Genomic DNA, 22295 nt, shown 5'->3' on the forward strand with positions numbered 1-22295 from the left:
ATTGAAATTTGATATCAAACTTTCTCTTTTAATTGACCTTCGATAATACGCGCTATCAGTGTGACGTAGACATTTGAGGTAGGTCAGCACCTTAAAGCTAAACAATCGCCATTTTCAATGCTTTTCTTATGGGCATTTAAAAGTTTTTCGTATTTCTTTAATGCTAGAAGTGTAGGAACATTACTTTTACAGAGAAATGATAGCTATGAAAAATGCAATGTCGTTTCTTAAAGATTTTAGCAACTGAGCTAATATTTCTGTAAGTTGAACACATAAATCCTTTTCTAACCTAACTTTTTTCAAACTTCAAAATTCAGTTTTTCTTAATTTGGACATCATATTGATGTAAATTATTATGTGGCCTTTTAAAACTGAGGGAAAAATGGTTTGCCACACTAATGACATTGGATTTCTTCTGAATGACGAATTCATGGGGTGCAACCGGCGCAACCCCAATAAACGGGTTGTTTTCTGTCCCCCTCCCCCATCACGAGGGATGAATAGCAGGTATACGAGGGTAGAGGGTTCAGGCACATACATGGTTGAAAGTAGTACGGGTTGTGAGTTCTGTGCTTCTTTCGTGAGTGTCTTTTGTTATCGTGTTTTTTCCGATCGTTCTCCATATCTTCGTGTTCTTGAATTTTTAAAATTCTGTTTTTCCAAGACATTATCTCATTTTTGTGGTACATCATTAGGTATGATTTGTGAATAATATTTTGTTGCGATACTTTGATAGTTCATGTGTAGTAGGTTTTTACATCACAACTATGGGAATGTGTTGGGCTCCAGATTGCAAACACTATAGTACTCGCGATAAATGCCATTTTTTTAGTTTTCCTAAGTCGGGAAAAGAACGAGCACTATGGAAAAAATTGTTGAGGTAATTTTTAATAGATGTTTTGATATTAATTTTTAATTGCTTGTTTCATTGTTAAATGTAGAAGAGATGTAGAACCCGGACCAGGAGCCTACGTTTGCAGCTGCCATTTTCGGGATGGAAGAAAGGAAAATGGTCCTGAATTATTTTTGCACAATATCGCAAAAAGAGCCTATTTTCAAGTGGAATCTCCAGAAAAAAAAAAGATGAAAAAACAAGGACTCCCTTCTTGTTCTAGTTCCGCTGAATCATTAAGGTAAAAAGTGAATCCTAGTTTTAAATTGATTTACAATTTGATCATTTGAATAGTGTTGATATACCGGAAGAAACAGTACCATCGACAATGAATTTAGAGGAAGTGCCATCGACGTCTACAGCCGTAGTTGCAGCACCAGCAGATATAATTCAAGATGCTCCGTTAGAATCTATGGGTGTGCAAGCACCCTTGGTGTCACATGCGGCTCTTGAAGCAGAAATGTATTTTCTCAAAAAGGAAAATGCTGAACTTAAAGCAAAAATACAATATCTGACAGTACGATTTTGCTATGAAAATGTTCAAGGAAATGACAAACTCATTGTTTTATATACCGGTCTTCCCAATAGCCAGATTTTCGAAGCATTGTTTCACTTAATCGAAAAGTTGGACATAAAATATTACCACAAATGGACAGTCCAAAAGTTAACTAGAATTGACCAACTCTTTTTAACCCTAGTAAAATTACGACTCAATTTCCCTCAACTTGATTTGGCGCAACGCTTTGGGGTTGCCCAAAGCACAGTTTCTAATATTATTTTAACATTTGTCCATGTAATATATGAAATTTTATATAAACAGTTTATGACGACAATGCCTTCGCGCGAAAAAAATAAATCTTGCTTGCCAACATGTTTTAGCAATTTTACTAATTGTAGAGCAGTTCTAGATTGTACCGAAATTTTCACTGTGGTATCACGTAAGTCTATGTCAACACAGAAATTAACATATAGTACTTACAAACATCATAATACTTTCAAAGGGCTAATTGGAGTTGCACCCAATGGTGTCATCACATTTGTAAGTGATTTATACGTGGGATCAACTTCTGATCAAAAAGTTGTTTTAAATTGTGGAATAATCGACATGTTAAAAACTGGAGATATGATTTTAGCCGATAAGGGATTTTTGATCCAAAATATTCTGCCACCAGGGGTCACTTTGAATATTCCACCTTTTTTATCAAATGTCCAATTTACACCAGAGCAAGTTAAGTGTACCGAAAATATTGCACGTGCAAGAATACACGTCGAAAGGGCAATACGCCGATTAAAATGTTATCATATTTTAAATTTTTTGCCAGAGTCTTTGTGCCACTATGGAGATATTGTTTTTAAAGCGACTGCCGCTTTAACAAACCTCCAATTTCCATTAATTAAAGAGGTAGCAGAATTGTTTCAGGATTGTGATGATTAAAATAATGTAAAATAAAAACCATCTATTTATATACAGTTTATTATTGTGAAATAAAGGAAATATATTGGTCAAGATAAAATTCTTTTAAAATATTGATATTTTCTGACCACCCCGGATCTTTTTCAATTTGAAATATCTCTGTGCACTTTGGTGTCCACACGACAAAGTAGCAGATACTTCGACCAGTGATGTGCATTTGCCCCTGTACTTGGTGGTAATAATTGTGATTGCTGTTAAGATTAATGTCCTCATTTTCATCCCTCCAATAAAAATATTTTTTATCCTTCAGGGCTTCAGACAAACTGTCAGTGTCCCTATATTTATATGGGCATTTAATTTCGAGAATCCCATCTTCTTCCACTAATCCATCAGGACTTGCTCCCAAAAAGCCTGATTCTTCCAACCTACAAAAAAAAGTAATATTACATTATTCATCTAAGTTATACGTGTTAATTATTTTCGACCTACCAAAATCCCGTCTCTTGGACTTTAAGATTCGTCGCTTCTTCAAATTCTCTGAGCGCTGTCTTCTCGTGGGTCTTACCCCACTGCACAGCAGCAACCCTGTCAAGCGAATAGCCTTCCGCCAAATTTTTAAATAAAGAGGGTGGGAATCTTCGTCTACTGCAAGCAGATAGTACCATGCCAAACCTGCTGGCCGTTAAACGATGTTTCCTTGCTACATGCCAATTTTCGTTAACATGTTGGCCCCGAGTGCACGCCTCAACCAGTTTAATGCGTGCCTCATCTATTCTGCACTTCTCCAAAAGAAACTTTTGTTTGTCTATGGCCTGCACGTATTCTAAGCTTTGTAGAATTTCTTCGATATCTGCAATAATTTTTCTGGCTTCTTCACTTGCTTCTGGTCTTAGGAGCCAAGTGAAGCCCACCACATTCGTGACGCCTATTTCGGCACGGAACTGAATAATTTCGTCCTCAGTAGAGGACCTAGACAGTGCCGTATAGTTTGATAATTTCGGCTTGTAAACATCAGCTAACTTAATGACTTCTGTTTGTGGTGTTGTTTTTGATGGGGCACTCCACTGACACTCAATGTCAGTAGCACTTACATTATAATGAGCATAATATAATGCTGCAGCCATATGATGGCAAGCCACGTTGCCCCTTGGGCAGGTACAATGTGCCGTCTTAACCCCTTCTTCTAGGTCATATGAAATCTAAAACACACTTTGTAGAAGAAATGTCTAACAGTTAAATAAATACAAACCTCCACAGTATAATTTAGCTTTTTCATGCTCGGTAGAACTTCTGCAGAAATTCTCATCGGTTGTACTGTGCCATCAAACCTAAATTTGGTGACGTGACCGCTGGTAAAAGCATTTTCTCCCCGAACTAAAAAGCGATTACCGTCCCCAAAAAATTTCGCAATAAAGTGAAACTTAACAATGTGCTTTTCTGCCACTAAAATGCATAAATATAATAGTTTCTCAAAGTATAATTAAAGCTTACTCACTTTCTCACCGACAACGTGGTTCCCTGTATTCTTTTATAAAGTTCGTATTTTCACAAAAAGTCACTTCTAAATTAAATTAAAGTCTCTAGTGGCACAAATTACACCCGCTGCAGCTATTTGACACGTTATTAACGCACAAACACAACCAAAAAACCGAAAAACGTATTACACCACATGTAAAAGACTGGTTGTTTAGCTTTGAGCAACTGACCTACCGTAATAAGAGTGGGGAGGTGACGTCACGACTGATAGCGCGTATTAATTAATGACGAATTAATTGGATCATCAACTTTTTCTGGCGCCCTCTGGTGTTCAAACATTTTAGCGGGAAATTTAAATGTGACAGATCTCGGCGCCCTCTGGTGTTTAAGTTTTTCAGCGGGAAATTTAAATGTGACAGATCTCTGCGCCATCTAGTGTTCAATTTCGAAATCACTTTTTTTTTAGCGGTAAATTTGAATGTGTCGCTAAGCGGGGAATTACACCTAGGTTTCAATAAAAAATTAAAATATATCAAAATTAGTTACAAATTAACGGAAAATTAATCACACATCAGCTTTATCTTGTTATTAGAGGTTCAATAAAAACGTTATTAAAAATAAACATATATTTAAGAATCGCCCACACAATCATTCTACATCCTCGACGCCGCTTTCTTCTTCAGACTGGTCATCGTCCGATTCCGGGAACACAATTTTCCGTAAAAGGGAATTATAGGGTACCTTTTCCCGCCCTAAATGTATCCGTCTAGGACACCCCATATGTGTCCGGGGTAATATAGGTGTTTCACACCGCGTACACTTGAGTGTTACATTATAAATGTGCATATGTTTGTACCAGACTTTTTCTTCTAGCCTGGCGCACCACTTGCAGAGGATATTCTCCTCCTGTAACGCTCTATACGTGGTGAACCGCCTAAATGTTAGACGGTACTCCCCTCTGGAGTACAGGATTACACATTGTCCATCTAATAATAATAAATTCATATTGCGAAAATAGACTTGTATTTATTTATTAACTTACCAAACATTTGTCACACAATTTAACACTTGGCACGTAAAAATGTATAGGTACTTGTGTCGCCGAAAGTCAGCTTTGAAAATGAGGAAAAAAGGGTTTGAAGGTGGTAGTGGTGGTGGTGGTGGTGATGTTGGTAGGGGATGAAATTTGAGAGAAAGATTTCTAATGGTTCGGTGAATCATCTTTTCTTTCATCAAAACAGCCAGACAGACGACTGTCTAGGTTACTAATTGTCGCTGCAAATCCTATAATCCTTTTGTCGCTATATCGTTTGGGATGCTTTTCAAACATCGGTACGAAATTTAAATAAAAAAAATATAAATAAATGTACTTAAATTGATCCGTGAAGACCTTCTATATATACGTAATGTATATAAACATTGAAGTACGGAAACATTTTTAGTTTTAAAGCACCGTTCACGGCTATTGTCACTGCCCTTCAGGTTGTGGAAAAACACATTTTATAACGCAGTTCTTAAATCATTTGAAATCAATGTGTGATACAAGTTTTGATCGTGTGATATAGTATTATGATGAATGGCAACCGTTATATGAAAAAAATGATATTGTTAGTAATTTAAGAATCGAGTATCGTCAAGGTATGCCTGATATGACTGAATTTGATGGTTTAAAGCCGACGTTAATAATTTTGGATGATTTAATGCGTGAAACAAATGGTGGTGTTGTGGATATATTTACAAAAGGTAGCCATCATCGAAATCTTAGTGTTTTTTATATTACGCAAAATCTGTTCCACCAAGGCAAAGGACAGAGAGACATTTCACTGAATGCAAACTACATTATATATTTCAAAAACCCCCGTGACAAGGCTCAAGTCAATTTTTTAGCCCGACAGATTTTTCCAGAAAATACAAAATTTCTTCAAGAAGCTTATAAGGATGCGACTATGAAACCGCATGGATATTTGTTAATCGATTTAAAACAGGATACGTCCGATGATTATCGTATTCGTACAAACATTTTACCCGATGAATCACCTACTTTTGCATATATACCTAAGAGACGTATGAAAAAAGTATAAATTTAAAAAACGTGTTATTCATTTCTCAGTTGTATTTGAGATGTCGCGAACGTTAGCAAGAAACGCTGATCTTTTAAAATTCTTACATAAAACAACACCTGAATATCGTAAATCAATTTTAAATACAGCGGACAAAAATCTGGTTCATTGTATTTGTGAATGCGCTCATAATACTTTGTTGGGTAAAGTTCCATTGAATCGTACAAAAAAGTAAACTAAAAAAACATAAAAAAGTGTTGAGGGATTTAGTTAATCGAAAATTGTCTGTTCAGCAAAAGAAAAAGTTGATTGTTCAAAAAGGTGGTGCCTTCTTACCGTTATTGTTAGCGCCAATAATATCGGGTGTATTGGGTCATTTATTTCGTAAATAACGATAATGGAGCATGCTAAGAAAATGATAATGGTTGATCCAGGTGTATTTGAACGTATGCAAAGTGGTACCAGCAATCAACCAAACATCATAAATGATTTGGATCGTGAAATGTGAAGAATTATAGAACTGAAACACATTGACGACAACGAGAAATGGACGTTGTACAATCAAGTTCTTCAAAGATATTTAAAAGTGATAAATCGATTTCGTGAACCTGTAACAATACCAATGATTGAAACAGGTGAAAAAGAAAATGTTGATGTTGAAAATAATAAGTTAATAGCAGCCGATCATCTTAACAAAAATTTTCTAAAATCGTTACCGAAAACTTTACAAGCTAAGGCTAGTGTTTTAGTTGATTATATAACAAGCAATGGTGTTGCATGGAACGAAGTTGGTAACGTTATTTACGACGGTAAAACAATTCCTGATTCAAATATAATTAATTATAATCATTGACCTTATGAAAAGTGGTACTAGTAGTAGTAGACTGTCTGCTGAACCGACTGGTTGGAAAAATTTTTCACAAATTTTATCTAAAATCAACGTACCACGTGCGTTTATTGTTAATCCAAAACGAATGCAGTATATAAACGAAAACATACGTGAGAAACGACAAGAAACACCACAACCATCATCTTCATCATCTTACACTTAATCATAAGAAAATAACTCCAAAAAATTGCTTGTCAATGATGAAAATTTTGTTGAATCAATTTGTAAAGTTTTCTATATTTTTCCCGATATCTTCTGAAAGGTTAGTCGTAGTGATCCGATTCTTGCAGATTTAGATTCCGCCGGTCATTCTACGTTAGAAACACTTAATCATAAGAAAATAACTCCAAAAAATTGCTTGTCAATGATGAAAATTTTGTTGAATCAATTTGTAAAGTTTTCTATATTTTTCCCGATATCTTCTGAAAGGTTAGTCGTAGTGATCCGATTCTTGCAGATTTAGATTCCGCCGGTCATTCTACGTTAGAAACACTTAATCATAAGAAAATAACTCCAAAAAATTGCTTGTCAATGATAAAAATTTAGTTGAATCAATTTGTAAAGTTTTCTCTATTTTTGCCGATATCTTCTGAACGGTTAGTCGTAGTGATCTGATTCTGGCAGATTTGGATTTTCATTAAAAAAATTCAAAAAAAAAAACTAAAAGTTGTAGAGCACTGCGGTTTGTTCCATTGAATTCTACAGCTCATTCTACATATTATATCAATTTTTCACAAAAATTAAAAATTTAAAATTTTTTGTGAAAAGTTTTATTCAACAAAAAAATTCATAACTCGAAAACTAAAAGTCGTAGAGCAATGCGGTTTGTTCCATTGAATTCAGCGGCTCATTTTCTGTGTTATACCAACTTTTCACGAGATTTAAAATTTTCAGTTTTTTTGCTAAAATTTCCTGAGTAATACACTTACCTTCAAAGAGGTGAAAAAAAAATTACGGCGAAACTATTAGAGTTATCGAGAAACGGAAAAATGGAGAATAACCGGAATAAAAAACTCTACAAAATGGCATAGGACTCAAAGCGATTTCTCGCCAAAAAAATTTTCAATTTTCAAACGCCGATTACGCCCAAATTAAAAAAGCTAGAAGAAAACGCTTTTTTAGATCGGAAAGAGCACATCAAAATCTATAAGATAGAATCGGTTTCATTTGATTTTGAGACACTTTAAAAATTTTTAAAAATTTCTAACGGGGGGGTGTAAAATTTTTTTTATTTTTTTTATTTTCTCATTTACGGCTAAACTATTCTAAAAAGTGGAACTATTTTGATCCATACCTATGCAAAATGATCCGGGGAATCGATTGGCATCAAGAAAATTGCCAAATTCCTAATAGTTTTTTAGTTATGAATTTTTGAGTATATGATCTAATTTTCGCTTTTATTTGCATTCTCTCGAAAACTATAAGTCGGACAACAATAATCTTTTTTGCAAATGATAGATCATTAAAAGGGCTTTCCAACGATGCTACACTTCATGGGGTTATCTCGAATAGTTCCGGAGCTATTGCTCGAGAAATGTTCCGGGTACCCAAAATCGACAAAAACTGCGACGAAAATTGAAAAAATCAAACATCAAAAAATCGAACATATGGACTTTTTGTGGACTTCTAACAACTTTTGTGGGTTGTTAAGACATGTAGAGTCCATAAAAATCTACTGGAGTGAGTTTAAAAAAAATATTTTTTTTCACCTCTTTGAAGGTGAAATTTGAGCAAAAAAATTGAAAATTTTAAATTGCGTGAAAAATTAGTATAATAGAGAAAAAAAGCCGCTGAATCCAACGGAACAAACCGCACTGCTCTACGACTTTTATTCGAGTTATGAATTTTTTTAATGAATAAAATTTTTCACTAAGACAAATGGCCACCCTAAATTTAGGCAAAAAATTTTAAATTTCTAATTCTTGTGAAAAATCGATATAATATGTAAAATGAGCCGTAGAATTCAATCGAACAAACCGCAATGCTCTACGACTTTTAGTTTTTTTTTTATGAATTTTTTTAGTGAAAAACTTTGATCGCCTCTGTAGCCGGAACCGTTGCCCGGAGCGGCTCCGGGTTTGGTCGAAAAAATAGAAACGAGAATGTCGCATTAGCACAAACAGAAAAAGTAATTATTAACATCCTCTTCAATAAAGTTGTCAACAAAGTATAAAAGGCGCAGTTCCACTTTTTAGAATAGTTTAGCCGTAAATGAGAAAATAAAAAAAATAAAAAAAATTTTACACCCCCCCGTTAGAAATTTTTAAAAATTTTTAAAGTGTCTCAAAATCAAATGAAACCGATTCTATCTTATAGATTTTGATGTGCTCTTTCCGATCTAAAAAAGCGTTTTCTTCTAGCTTTTTTAATTTGGGCGTAATCGGCGTTTGAAAATTGAAAATTTTTTTGGCGAGAAATCGCTTTGAGTCCTATGCCATTTTGTAGAGTTTTTTATTCCGGTTATTCTCCATTTTTCCGTTTCTCGATAACTCTAATAGTTTCGCCGTAATTTTTTTTTCACCTCTTTGAAGGTAAGGGTATTACTCAGGAAATTTTAGCAAAAAAACTGAAAATTTTAAATCTCGTGAAAAGTTGGTATAACACAGAAAATGAGCCGCTGAATTCAATGGAACAAACCGCATTGCTCTACGACTTTTAGTTTTCGAGTTATGAATTTTTTTGTTGAATAAAACTTTTCACAAAAAATTTTAAATTTTTAATTTTTGTGAAAAATTGATATAATATGTAGAATGAGCTGTAGAATTCAATGGAACAAACCGCAGTGCTCTACAACTTTTAGTTTTTTTTTTTTGAATTTTTTTAATGAAAATCCAAATCTGCCAGAATCAGATCACTACGACTAACCGTTCAGAAGATATCGGCAAAAATAGAGAAAACTTTACAAATTGATTCAACTAAATTTTTATCATTGACAAGCAATTTTTTGGAGTTATTTTCTTATGATTAAGTGTTTCTAACGTAGAATGACCGGCGGAATCTAAATCTGCAAGAATCGGATCACTACGACTAACCTTTCAGAAGATATCGGGAAAAATATAGAAAACTTTACAAATTGATTCAACAAAATTTTCATCATTGACAAGCAATTTTTTGGAGTTATTTTCTTATGATTAAGTGTTTCTAACGTAGAATGACCGGCGGAATCTAAATCTGCAAGAATCGGATCACTACGACTAACCTTTCAGAAGATATCGGGAAAAATATAGAAAACTTTACAAATTGATTCAACAAAATTTTCATCATTGACAAGCAATTTTTTGGAGTTATTTTCTTATGATTAAGTGTAAGATGATGAAGATGATGGTTGTGGTGTTTCTTGTCGTTTCTCACGTATGTTTTCGTTTATATACTGCATTCGTTTTGGATTAACAATAAACGCACGTGGTACGTTGATTTTAGATAAAATTTGTGAAAAATTTTTCCAACCAGTCGGTTCAGCAGACAGTCTACTACTACTAGTACCACTTTTCATAAGGTCAATGATTATAATTAATTATATTTGAATCAGGAATTGTTTTACCGTCGTAAATAACGTTACCAACTTCGTTCCATGCAACACCATTGCTTGTTATATAATCAACTAAAACACTAGCCTTAGCTTGTAAAGTTTTCGGTAACGATTTTAGAAAATTTTTGTTAAGATGATCGGCTGCTATTAACTTATTATTTTCAACATCAACATTTTCTTTTTCACCTGTTTCAATCATTGGTATTGTTACAGGTTCACGAAATCGATTTATCACTTTTAAATATCTTTGAAGAACTTGATTGTACAACGTCCATTTCTCGTTGTCGTCAATGTGTTTCAGTTCTATAATTCTTCACATTTCACGATCCAAATCATTTATGATGTTTGGTTGATTGCTGGTACCACTTTGCATACGTTCAAATACACCTGGATCAACCATTATCATTTTCTTAGCATGCTCCATTATCGTTATTTACGAAATAAATGACCCAATACACCCGATATTATTGGCGCTAACAATAACGGTAAGAAGGCACCACCTTTTTGAACAATCAACTTTTTCTTTTGCTGAACAGACAATTTTCGATTAACTAAATCCCTCAACACTTTTTTATGTTTTTTTAGTTTACTTTTTTGTACGATTCAATGGAACTTTACCCAACAAAGTATTATGAGCGCATTCACAAATACAATGAACCAGATTTTTGTCCGCTGTATTTAAAATTGATTTACGATATTCAGGTGTTGTTTTATGTAAGAATTTTAAAAGATCAGCGTTTCTTGCTAACGTTCGCGACATCTCAAATACAACTGAGAAATGAATAACACGTTTTTTAAATTTATACTTTTTTCATACGTCTCTTAGGTATATATGCAAAAGTAGGTGATTCATCGGGTAAAATGTTTGTACGAATACGATAATCATCGGACGTATCCTGTTTTAAATCGATTAACAAATATCCATGCGGTTTCATAGTCGCATCCTTATAAGCTTCTTGAAGAAATTTTGTATTTTCTGGAAAAATCTGTCGGGCTAAAAAATTGACTTGAGCCTTGTCACGGGGGTTTTTGAAATATATAATGTAGTTTGCATTCAGTGAAATGTCTCTCTGTCCTTTGCCTTGGTGGAACAGATTTTGCGTAATATAAAAAACACTAAGATTTCGATGATGGCTACCTTTTGTAAATATATCCACAACACCACCATTTGTTTCACGCATTAAATCATCCAAAATTATTAACGTCGGCTTTAAACCATCAAATTCAGTCATATCAGGCATACCTTGACGATACTCGATTCTTAAATTACTAACAATATCATTTTTTTCATATAACGGTTGCCATTCATCATAATACTATATCACACGATCAAAACTTGTATCACACATTGATTTCAAATGATTTAAGAACTGCGTTATAAAATGTGTTTTTCCACAACCTGAAGGGCAGTGACAATAGCCGTGAACGGTGCTTTAAAACTAAAAATGTTTCCGTACTTCAATGTTTATATACATTACGTATATATAGAAGGTCTTCACGGATCAATTTAAGTACATTTATTTATATTTTTTTTATTTAAATTTCGTACCGATGTTTGAAAAGCATCCCAAACGATATAGCGACAAAAGGATTATAGGATTTGCAGCGACAATTAGTAACCTAGACAGTCGTCTGTCTGGCTGTTTTGATGAAAGAAAAGATGATTCACCGAACCATTAGAAATCTTTCTCTCAAATTTCATCCCCTACCAACATCACCACCACCACCACCACTACCACCTTCAAACCCTTTTTTCCTCATTTTCAAAGCTGACTTTCGGCGACACAAGTACCTATACATTTTTACGTGCCAAGTGTTAAATTGTGTGACAAATGTTAATAAATAAATACAAGTCTATTTTCGCAATATGAATTTATTATTATTAGATGGACAATGTGTAATCCTGTACTCCAGAGGGGAGTACCGTCTAACATTTAGGCGGTTCACCACGTATAGAGCGTTACAGGAGGAGAATATCCTCTGCAAGTGGTGCGCCAGGCTAGAAGAAAAAGTCTGGTACAAACATATGCACATTTATAATGTAACACTCAAGTGTACGCGGTGTGAAACACCTATATTACCCCGGACACATATGGGGTGTCCTAGACGGATACATTTAGGGCGGGAAAAGGTACCCTATAATTCCCTTTTACGGAAAATTGTGTTCCCGGAATCGGACGATGACCAGTCTGAAGAAGAAAGCGGCGTCGAGGATGTAGAATGATTGTGTGGGCGATTCTTAAATATATGTTTATTTTTAATAACGTTTTTATTGAACCTCTAATAACAAGATAAAGCTGATGTGTCATTAATTTTCCGTTAATTTGTAACTAATTTTGATATATTTTAATTTTTTATTGAAACCTAGGTGTAATTCCCCGCTTAGCGACACATTCAAATTTACCGCTAAAAAAAAAGTGATTTCGAAATTGAACACTAGATGGCGCAGAGATCTGTCACATTTAAATTTCCCGCTGAAAAACTTAAACACCAGAGGGCGCCGAGATCTGTCACATTTAAATTTCCCGCTAAAATGTTTGAACACCAGAGGGCGCCAGAAAAAGTTGATGATCCAATTAATTCGTCATTAATTAATTATCGAAGGTCAATTAAAAGAGAAAGTTTGATATCAAATTTCAATTAAATTAATCGGTCGTTATCAATTTAATTGTCATTAATTATCAATTAATATGTCATTAATTAGTCATTAATTCACTAATTAATTTTTAAATGGGTCCCCCTTTCTACTTTTGGAGTTCACCATTTCCGGTTCCGATGTGGTTGGCTTGGGCGTCGCTGGTATCGGTGAGGTCAATTCCGCCGGAGGCGGAATTCTGATGAGCGGAACTCTTTTTGGTTTTCGGATTTTCGTCCGATCCCCGATGGCATCAAAAGTGCGCTTTGTAGGCACAGTTTTGTGAGGGAGTTTTGGCCTGGACCTCACTTTGAAAATGGTTTGGTTCGTTTTGAGAAAAACGCTTTTTCACGCAAGGTGGAGCGCACAACTAGCACAAGTACAAGTCGCAAAGGGTTGTCGCTAATCTGAACAGGTAAAGGTTTAAAACTTTGACTGCTTGATCGAGACTTCGAAAATTTAATTTACTTTTTTCTTCTTTAAACGTGGGGAATGTTGATTTTTTGCACAGTTGGCAACATTACCCTCTCCTCCTCTACTTGTCTTTGACAGATTGACATTTATTGTAATTCTTCACAATTGTGTTATTTCAGTGAAATTGGCATGGTTGGACGTATTACGGTAAATAATGTCCGACTCAGAAACGACCCCCAGCGATTGTAACAGCCCCCAAATTCAAGAACTGAACAACTTGCGGCACCTCCTCAAATTACAACGCGACAGGTACACCCATCTCCAAATACTATACCAAGCTGTGGCCGATTTTATATCCACTGCTGGTGCCTTGAACCCTGAACTTGCAACCAAAGTGGAAAATATTTTACATGAGCAAAGTTGCCAGCAAGTTGATGTGTTAGACAATGAATACACACAGTTACTAGGATTACGATCTTCAGGAAACAGTGAGTTAAGCTTTAACGAAGGTCGCACTCTCAGAAAAGAAATAGGGCTCATTTTGGAGCACAAATACAAGAAAGTTTGTGACGAGTTTTTGAAAGCAACTTCGCAGAATGTGAACTCAGTGGATGGTCGTGACGGTTGTGATTTCAGTGTCAGGCCTGAAGATAACACGTTGGTGGTGTTGAAGAAAAAACTGGAGGAGCAACAGCAAAAGTATTTAGAAAATGAATTAACTAAAGAGAAGATTTTGGAAGATATTGCTAAACTACGACTGGAAAAATTACCAAAAGTGTGTGATGAAAAAATAAAAGAATGTCAAATAAGGGCCCAAGTGGGCGAACTAAGAACGAAACTTGCGTGCGAGACTTCCAGAATTGACGTATTTATGGAGAGAAGCAACTCGTTGAAAGCCTACAAGGAGCTGCTAAAGGATATAAAGGAGCAACAACTTGAATGTGAGAGCGAGATTAAACACTTGCAAAAGATGAGGGAGAAGTACAAACAAGTGGCCTGCAAGCAGTTTGATCAGATTTTGAAGTCCTACGTGGAATACAAAGCCGCGCTTTCAAGAAAGGTAAATGATCTATAAAGCTTATTATAAATAACTAACTATTTTTATATTATATTTCTAACACTTTTGCTACATTTTTATTTAAACAAAATACAAAATTGTAATACTAGAAAAACGTCAGAAGTCACAGTGATTTTTTGCAAGCAAAACAAAACAGGCACACAATTCTTTACAAAACCATTTTCTATTCATTAGTTAGCCTTTGTGATTAAGAATAGTACACGCAAAGTCTCGTCGATATTTCCCTAATCTTATGCTTAAGAGTAATACCGATTATAATACATGGAAATGATTATTTAAACAGATGCAGTAATTAACATTAATACACACAAGTATCTTATATTACATAGAACACATTTGTAGATTAAACAAAGTTGACTTATTAGAAGCCCTTTCATATTAAAGGTCTGATCATAGATCAAAATTGTTTTTTTGTTTTAGGGTGAACTACAGGCCGAGTCTGCTAAAAGTATATTTTTACTGTAGTTAAAAAATAATCACACAGAACTCACTACTGAGCGTTTGCTACTAAATTTTTTTTCTATGTTTTTATAATTATTACTGAAAAAATAGGTTTTTTATAATTTCTATTAATATTCTTAAAGAAACGTTTTTTTGTGCAAAAAAGACCTAAAAATAAGCTTATTCGTTGTATAGCTCACAATTAATTTTAATTTGCGATTAATTTGACTTTTGGTCAATTAAATGTTAACTTAATTCGTTAGTCAATTAATTTTTAGGGTTCATTGTGAGCTACATAAGGAATAAGCTTTGAAAAAGGTTTAATAAAAACCGAAACGTCAGCTAAAGTGGTAAATTTATTTACACCCAGTTCATTGCCCGTAACAACTTTAATAAGTTATAAGGAATAAACTTAATTTTTTATGGGGTTAGTAATATTTTTTTTAAATATTTTTTGGACAAGACATTTAAGTTTTAAGTATGCTGAGAACGTATGAAAAAATATCGTAACTTTCTGAGGGCTTTAGCTGTAACAATACATAGAAATATGAAAAAAAATCCGTGTCTTTTAAAACGAAAATGGAAAAAAAATCTTTTCATTTAATTTTGTTATTAAAAAATACGATAGCGAAGACACAAGCTTAAAGTTCGTGGACTGTCGTTAAGTTTTTTCAATTTTTTTTGTTGGAATATTTTAATAATTTTAATTTAAAAACACGTTGCTATAGAAAACATATTTTAAAATAGTGGTAATAATCTAGGATTCAGGTATTAAAAAGAAGGCTTAAAATGTTACCAACAAAAAACCTGTTAAAATTGGTTACAAATATTTAATCCAATTGTAAAAGAATATTTTATTTATTATTTTTCTTAAAAACTCAGTCCTTATTCCATGTTCAGTCTGTTAAAAAAATATTTTTTTCAAAAAATAAATGAAGTATTTAACACCAAATATGAAAATACAGTAAAAATCTACTCTTAAATTGTTATTAAATTATTGTTAAAGGAAAATAACAAACAAAATGTTTGGATTTCGGTCCTAAATAGTTGAATTTTGTTTTTTGAGAAAACCCAACATTCAAATCTCGTGAAAATATTCCAATTATAAATCAAAAAGAATAAATTGTTTTATCTAATAAAAAAGACACTGTCCAAAATTATATTCAACACAGTTTTTTCTTTAAATGCTTTGAAATAGGTAATGTTGCAAAAATGTTTTATTATGAAAATGTTACGGTCTTACGGTATTTTTTTCAGTGTTTCCACGTATTTTTTTATTAAAAATAAAGCTTTAATTTCAACTGTGTAAAGGTAATTCAGAATCGTAAGTTCTTTTTTGGAAGATGTTAATTGTAATTTAAAAATAGACTTTTCATACGTAAATTGGGATTGAAATTTAAAATAACAAAATACTACAGAAAACAAAAGCTATATACTTGATTACCACTGCTTTTATTTATTACCTAATTTTAATTAAAAAATATTTAACAACTTCAACATTTTTTTCAACAGCTGAAAAGAGTAAAATATTAATTACAACTTATTCTTGTACTCTGAAATACAATTTGTAACTTCCGAATAAAAAAAAATGTTTTCCCAAACCAAAGTAACTAATCTGAACTTCAATTGACGTTATTTGAAGTTGAAAAGAGTGTAGTTAGAAAGAATCACTTTGTTTATAATTTTTGATGAAAAAAATTGCTTTCAAATTTCGAATATTCACTTCAAATAGTTCAAAAAAACTATTTTTTTTTTTGTGAACATTATCAGTCAATTTACAAAAACAATAGAGTTTCTTATGCTTCTAACTTCTCGGCTGCAGATCTCTAAAAAAATGTTAAAAGGCTAAAGCTCATACTTTTTACTTTTAAGCTAAACTAATTTTTTGTTTTATACTTTTTCCAATTTCTTTCAGAACAAAGAAAGTAGTATTTGAATATCAGAAACCATCTTCTGAACTACAATTAATACCTTCTAAAATACTGAAATTATCGGAAATTAATCTTTCAGAATTAATCATTCTCAACTACAATTGGAAAAGATGTAGTACCATTCATAACATAACACTATTGATTTAACCGTGATCACTGATCAGACCGTTATCATAAGAATTGGTTTATAACTTTATTATTATTAGTATTGTGGTAATATGACAAAATCAAGGACAAATTTAATAAAAAGTAGATGAAAAATGCATTCAATGCATTTCTACAACGTAATAGCCTCTCATGAGATCAAAGACAAAATTTAATAGATTAAAAAACACCTGGAAATAACATAACGGTTTCTGGAACGATTTAGCCTTAGATAAATTTAATCGCTGATTTGTTTGGTGTTAGGTTACGTTAAATCGTTCCGGAAACCAATAAAGCAATACATTGTAACGTTTATAAAAAAAAACTTAAATTCTTAATAAAATCATGCGCGAAATATTTGGGGAGGGGTAGAGGTCGAACGGTCAGTAGGTGTTGAGAGGTCCAGTTAAGAACATCTGCAACAATTACCTGTGACCTTAAATTAGTTATTTATTTGTTAAAAATCCAACACTTAGAACGATCAAGCAACTTTTGAGGGCGCACACCACCAAAGTAGATTCATAACTTTAGTTTTTCCGATCCCTAATACCCCATTTTAGGCCCTCAACCCCAGTATCATCCTAAAGTCCGACACGCCAATGTCGTAACCGATCAGAGGAAAATCCGAGGTCCTCAAAGTTTCTGTTATTTCGTATCCGAAGGGTTCCCCTACAGTCGATTAGAGGAGGACTCCCTTCATCAAATGGTGTGACCTTCGGGAACCTCGTAAACGGCCAAGGACTGGACGCAGATAAGTCCCAGATATCAGTTCTTCGCGATTTTCAATCTTTTCGTTATAATATATTATTCGAATTTCCTTTCTTAAAAAAAAAATTATTTCAATTTTCAAATTTTCCTTTTTAAATTTCAATTTTTATGCAACTATTAGTAATTTTTTATAACTTATAATTTCAATTAATGTGAGCGAGCGAATTGGCCAATTCTAACGTAAAGATTCGTGTCAGTAGTTGATTTAACCATCAGGTCACAAGAGTAACTTTTAATATACGGAATTTTAATTGATTATTCAATAGTTTTCTTATCTCCTTCTCAGTTGGGAGCTTCGTTATCGATAACTGAGTGGCGCCCTTAAAAGGCTAGGTTAAAAGGAATCTTGAACTCGCTCTCGGGGTGTCGATCATAAAACTGTCGGCCCGACCGGCTTAGGGTGCTTCAAATTCTGTGGTTAAGCTGATGTCACAACAAAGAATGTATTTGTGATTTACAACATTACCTACATTGGTCTTACTTGATATTTGTATGCCCAAAGAAGATGTTCCCAATTTGAACAGTTTTATTTTAAATTTGAAGTGTTTATTTAATGAAAAAGAAAAAACGTTCTAAAATACTGGTAAATCACGATAAAAAGAAACTAATTCAAGGCGTTCTCTGGATTGTCAATTTTTCGGATTACTCAATTAGTTTAATAAATATAATTTTAATTTAAGATTCGATTAACATATAGTCGAATTAAAAGATTTGACTGTAGTTAGGAACGTAGGTGTTATGCAATGAAACATGCGTAAAAAAAGATTCATATATTTTCAAAAAAAAATCTAAATACTTTTTTAACTAACAGAAATTTCTATATTTCTATCTTCCATTGCCTTTGGATCTAGCCATTTTATAAAATGTCACTAAGCACAAACTCCACACAATAGCACAGCGAACTGTTAAACAGTAATTAAAAATTACCATAGTTTTGCACTTCTTATATTAGCAGATGCTTCCTCCTACCACTTTAGGGAGATTACATTACAATGTAGGGGGTTGGTGTTTTCTCTTTTGAATAGCAATAACTATACTTTCCCAAGAATGTAAATTTTATAAAAACGAATAACATATAATAACGAATAACACTCTTAAATACCTATGGTCACTGGTAGAGTAGACAATTAACAAAAAAATCTTTAGGTCAAAGAACTCAATTATGCAATTGCCATTCATCTTTTTTTACTTAATTTTAATTTTATTTTTTAATTACTAAAAAGTGTACTGTCAACAACAACAAGCAGAAATGTCAGTTGTTATTTACAAAAATAAAAAATTACGTTATAATTCAAAAACCAATTACGTCATTAATGTTGCTATACTGTCATAATCATAATATATATAGCATGCACACAACTGAGTCCTTTGAAAACTAAAACATTCCTTTTCAGCATATTATTTGTTATATTTAAAAAAAACAAAGTGTAAATTAGGTTTTTATTAAGAATAACAGTGTACACTGGCGAGCACTTTTGACATTTTACTGACATAATCGTGGGCAATACTACTCTAACCTTTTTGACAATGAAATGACAAATGTGTCCAAAATTTTTTGCTCGCTATTGTAGGTGTCATTTTTTGACGAAACAAAGTCGTGCGAATTTTTTTAATTCTATAATTATTATCATTATTATCAATTTTTACATTAATTTGTACAGAACACAATAGCTCCAAAGCGTTATAGTTTAGGAAATAGTCACGCAATACGAATTTACTGTTTTAAATTAAAGTTAGTAAACAAAGCCTAAAGTTAGTTAGGGTTTTGTTAGGTGCTTCTAGAAGTGACTTTTGATTTTTGAAAAAGAAAAACCAAAACCAATTCAATTTACGTTAACAATTTCTGGGTAATAGAAAATTAGCCTGGTGTGTGTTCACAAATAAAGTGCTTTCTAAATACCAGCCTTAGATAAAGAAATTATTAGATAAACAAGTTACCTATTATAATACCAATTATAAATAACGTGAAACCCTTAAATTATTATTAAGCGGATAATCCCTTTTCTGGTTACATGGTTTAACTTTCTCTGGGTTGGTTCTTAATCTCGACCAAATTCCTTTTTCAACGGAAACAAAAGTCATTATTGTTTCGATGAATAAGACTAACAAGAAAGTGAGATGTGACAAATCTAATCATTTTTAGCAGGTACCTACTTTTGGGTCTGTTACTCAGACCTAGACCCTCCGGTCCCATTGTAAATCTTTCTGCGGATTTGTCTAGTCAACTGCTATAAATCATCGCCCAAGGAATTTTGTGCTTCCAATGAATTAAAATTTTCGCAATATTAAGCTTATTTTTAATAACAGAAAAAAATTAAAAATACCAAGGTGTTTAAAATAACAATCTCTATCGCTTGGCCGGAGAGTTTTTTCATTTTGAAGTCTTGGTGTCTTAATACGTGTATTATTTCGAAATCGTGTTTATTTAAATAGCCATAATTTATTGAGCACTAGATTTTTTAAAATTTTCTAATGGCCATTTTGTAAATATCATTTCTAAGATACATTGAGTTTTGAAACGATGTTGATATCTTTTCAAATAACTTAATTACAGCCACAATTCTTTTACATTGAAAACGCCATAAGACGAATACGTTTAACCTAGCCTTAAGGCTCTAGACCCTCTGGGAGCTGGCGCATACGTTTTACGTGTAAACTGTTTTTAGCCGCAAATTTAGACTTGAAGAGTTTCTTGACATTTGCAGTGTTTCTTTATAAGTAAATGTAAGTCGAAGAGTCATTTTTGATTGAAATAAATGCCTAGATATTTTTTTATTAAATAAAATGTCTGTTTATGAAGTTGATACGAATTTTTGATAACGGTGCATTGTATTGAGAATTTAAAAAAAACATTTTATAGGAAATTTAAAAATACAGACCTGAGATATTTTAGATTTTTGTTAACTGTTCTTAATTGTTAGATATAATGCAAAAATTAAATTGTAAGTAGGCAACTTTTAATGCATCCTTCTTCGAATGCGTAGCTAGCTGGAAGAAGATTTATGACGGGTTTAGGACGCACCGCTGGAGGTAACCACCATTGGGGTGACCCACAAGATAATAATTTTATTGCATTTGTTCAAGACAGAGAAATGTATCGGCACAAATAGGAATTTTAGCGATTTCTCTAATAGTGGTATAAAATGAAAGCACATGATTTCGGAATTAACATTTTTTAACAAAATAATTAGGTACCTATAGATTTGCATTACGTTTTTTTTGTAGACACTGCTATCAACGTATCTTATGAGATTTTGAAATACGAGTAATCACGCTCGCTATTTTTTTGAATACTTTTAACAATAAAATTATTCCTGTTTTAAAAAAAATATAAAAAAGATGATTAAAACTTTGGTTGTACTTAGCTTCGTTCTGCACAGGTTTTGTGATAGAACTACTGAGCTCCCTCACCACGACAAGGTGTCAACCCACTGAGGAAGTTTTTTTTACTTTTATTGTTCATTCCGTTTTAGAACCCTTTCGTTGTTTTTTCCAAAAATTACGCATTATTTGTTTTCGACTTTTTCTTTTTTTTTGAAAAACTTAGTTTACTATTATTACCCATAATTTTAAATATACAAAGATTTCAACTATTTACAAGTGATATAATAAGAAATTAGGAAATACACTTACCAACCAGCAGTCGCAACAAATAATTAAATAAAAAGAAATAGATAAAATTGATATTCTGCAAAGTAACAAATTAAAAACTACAAATACCACTGTTTAAAAATTACCACTTATTACAAAACACTGTTGGGCAAGAAAGTGACCAGCACTCTGCAAAGACTCAAAGAGTAAAGAAGTTGTAGAACTATATGTTTTGATTATATATAAGTACCAACCACCACCCTAAACCCTCCACTAAATACAAGTCTTATGACTCATGAGCTTATGAAAAACTTTCTAAACTTTTTAATAAACATTTTTGTTTACATGTAATTTCAGTTTCAGGTACCCGATCTTTAGCAATGTTTACTTATATTTTAAAGAAATACACAAAATTTATATAACGTAAGAGTAACGCAGCTATATCTTCGCAAGCTAGTTATAGAAAAATTGTATAAATTTAATAAAAAAACGAGAAATAATTCCTAAATTCTAAAATAATACATAATTATAAAAGTATCATTTATTTTACTAGGCGTAACGTAAACAAATTATATCCCTAAGACTGGATCTTACAATCTCTCGATACGTTATTTGTACTATAATTATTACTGGGTATAGTTACAATAAATTTTTACAACAATGTATTTTTCAGAATTTATTACCTGGATAAAATTATCAGACGAAAAAGCGGGTTTAAAGAAGTTTTCATCATTTTAATGAGATATTCCTAGTAACTTTTTTAAAGTTAAACTGTTTTCTGAAAGAACAATAATGTTTCACCAATTAATTTTTTTATTTTATATTTTTTCAATGCAAGTGATCCAATTAGAAATGCACATGACACATAATATAGCGAACAGAATTCGGTTAATTAAAACATAAAACCCAATAAATAAATGGTGTAATGGTGTATTATTTTTTACAAAACTATGCTAGTATTTTATTATTCTTTAGTATCAAATTTTTTTAACAAAATAAAAAACGTATTTTTCACTGTATGTTGCTTGAATCT

The 22295-nt window shown here is 32.6% G+C and overlaps 3 protein-coding genes and 1 non-coding gene across 7 annotated transcripts; 2 read left to right on the top strand and 2 right to left on the bottom strand.

Moving 5' to 3' along the window:
- Nucleotides 1-41: 41 nt before the first annotated feature.
- On the top strand, nt 42-2406 carry LOC135265268 (uncharacterized). 3 transcript variants are annotated; one of them, XM_064355920.1, is made up of 6 exons: nt 47-259; nt 318-695; nt 748-880; nt 942-1133; nt 1187-1830; nt 1894-2406. In XM_064355920.1, the coding sequence occupies exons 2-6, from the start codon at nt 356-358 to the stop codon at nt 2325-2327; spliced, it is 1743 nt and encodes a 580-aa protein (XP_064211990.1). In that variant the 5' UTR covers nt 47-259; nt 318-355; the 3' UTR covers nt 2328-2406. The 3 variants fall into 3 exon arrangements, 1 of the variants encoding a protein (XP_064211990.1); XR_010333615.1 differs by having other exon boundaries at nt 42-78; nt 193-259; nt 318-880; nt 1187-2406; XR_010333614.1 differs by having other exon boundaries at nt 751-880; nt 1187-2406.
- LOC135265766 (uncharacterized) lies at nt 2351-4063 on the bottom strand. Its single transcript, XM_064355921.1, has 4 exons — nt 3802-4063; nt 3556-3749; nt 2796-3505; nt 2351-2731 (listed from the first exon to the last, which is right to left on the bottom strand). Coding segments are annotated over exons 1-4 (1269 nt in total). The 5' UTR covers nt 3803-4063; the 3' UTR covers nt 2351-2367.
- A 327-nt stretch (nt 4064-4390) lies between these two features.
- On the bottom strand, nt 4391-9185 carry LOC103313997 (uncharacterized). Its single transcript, XR_010333616.1, has 2 exons — nt 4825-9185; nt 4391-4768 (listed from the first exon to the last, which is right to left on the bottom strand). It is a non-coding gene; the product is annotated as an uncharacterized LOC103313997 (transcript).
- A 2915-nt stretch (nt 9186-12100) lies between these two features.
- Nucleotides 12101-21198, top strand: LOC103313999 (uncharacterized). Of its 2 annotated transcripts, XM_064355924.1 has the most exons (3): nt 12101-13310; nt 13489-14369; nt 17464-21198. In XM_064355924.1, the coding sequence occupies exons 2-3, from the start codon at nt 13524-13526 to the stop codon at nt 17509-17511; spliced, it is 894 nt and encodes a 297-aa protein (XP_064211994.1). In that variant the 5' UTR covers nt 12101-13310; nt 13489-13523; the 3' UTR covers nt 17512-21198. The 2 variants fall into 2 exon arrangements, with proteins under 2 accessions (XP_064211994.1, XP_064211995.1); XM_064355925.1 differs by lacking the exons at nt 12101-13310; nt 17464-21198 and adding an exon at nt 14808-15169 and having other exon boundaries at nt 13392-14369.
- Nucleotides 21199-22295: the final 1097 nt, after the last annotated feature.

Source organism: Tribolium castaneum, chromosome 3 (assembly GCF_031307605.1).
Source record: "Tribolium castaneum strain GA2 chromosome 3, icTriCast1.1, whole genome shotgun sequence".
NCBI classification, from domain to species: domain Eukaryota; kingdom Metazoa; phylum Arthropoda; class Insecta; order Coleoptera; family Tenebrionidae; genus Tribolium; species Tribolium castaneum.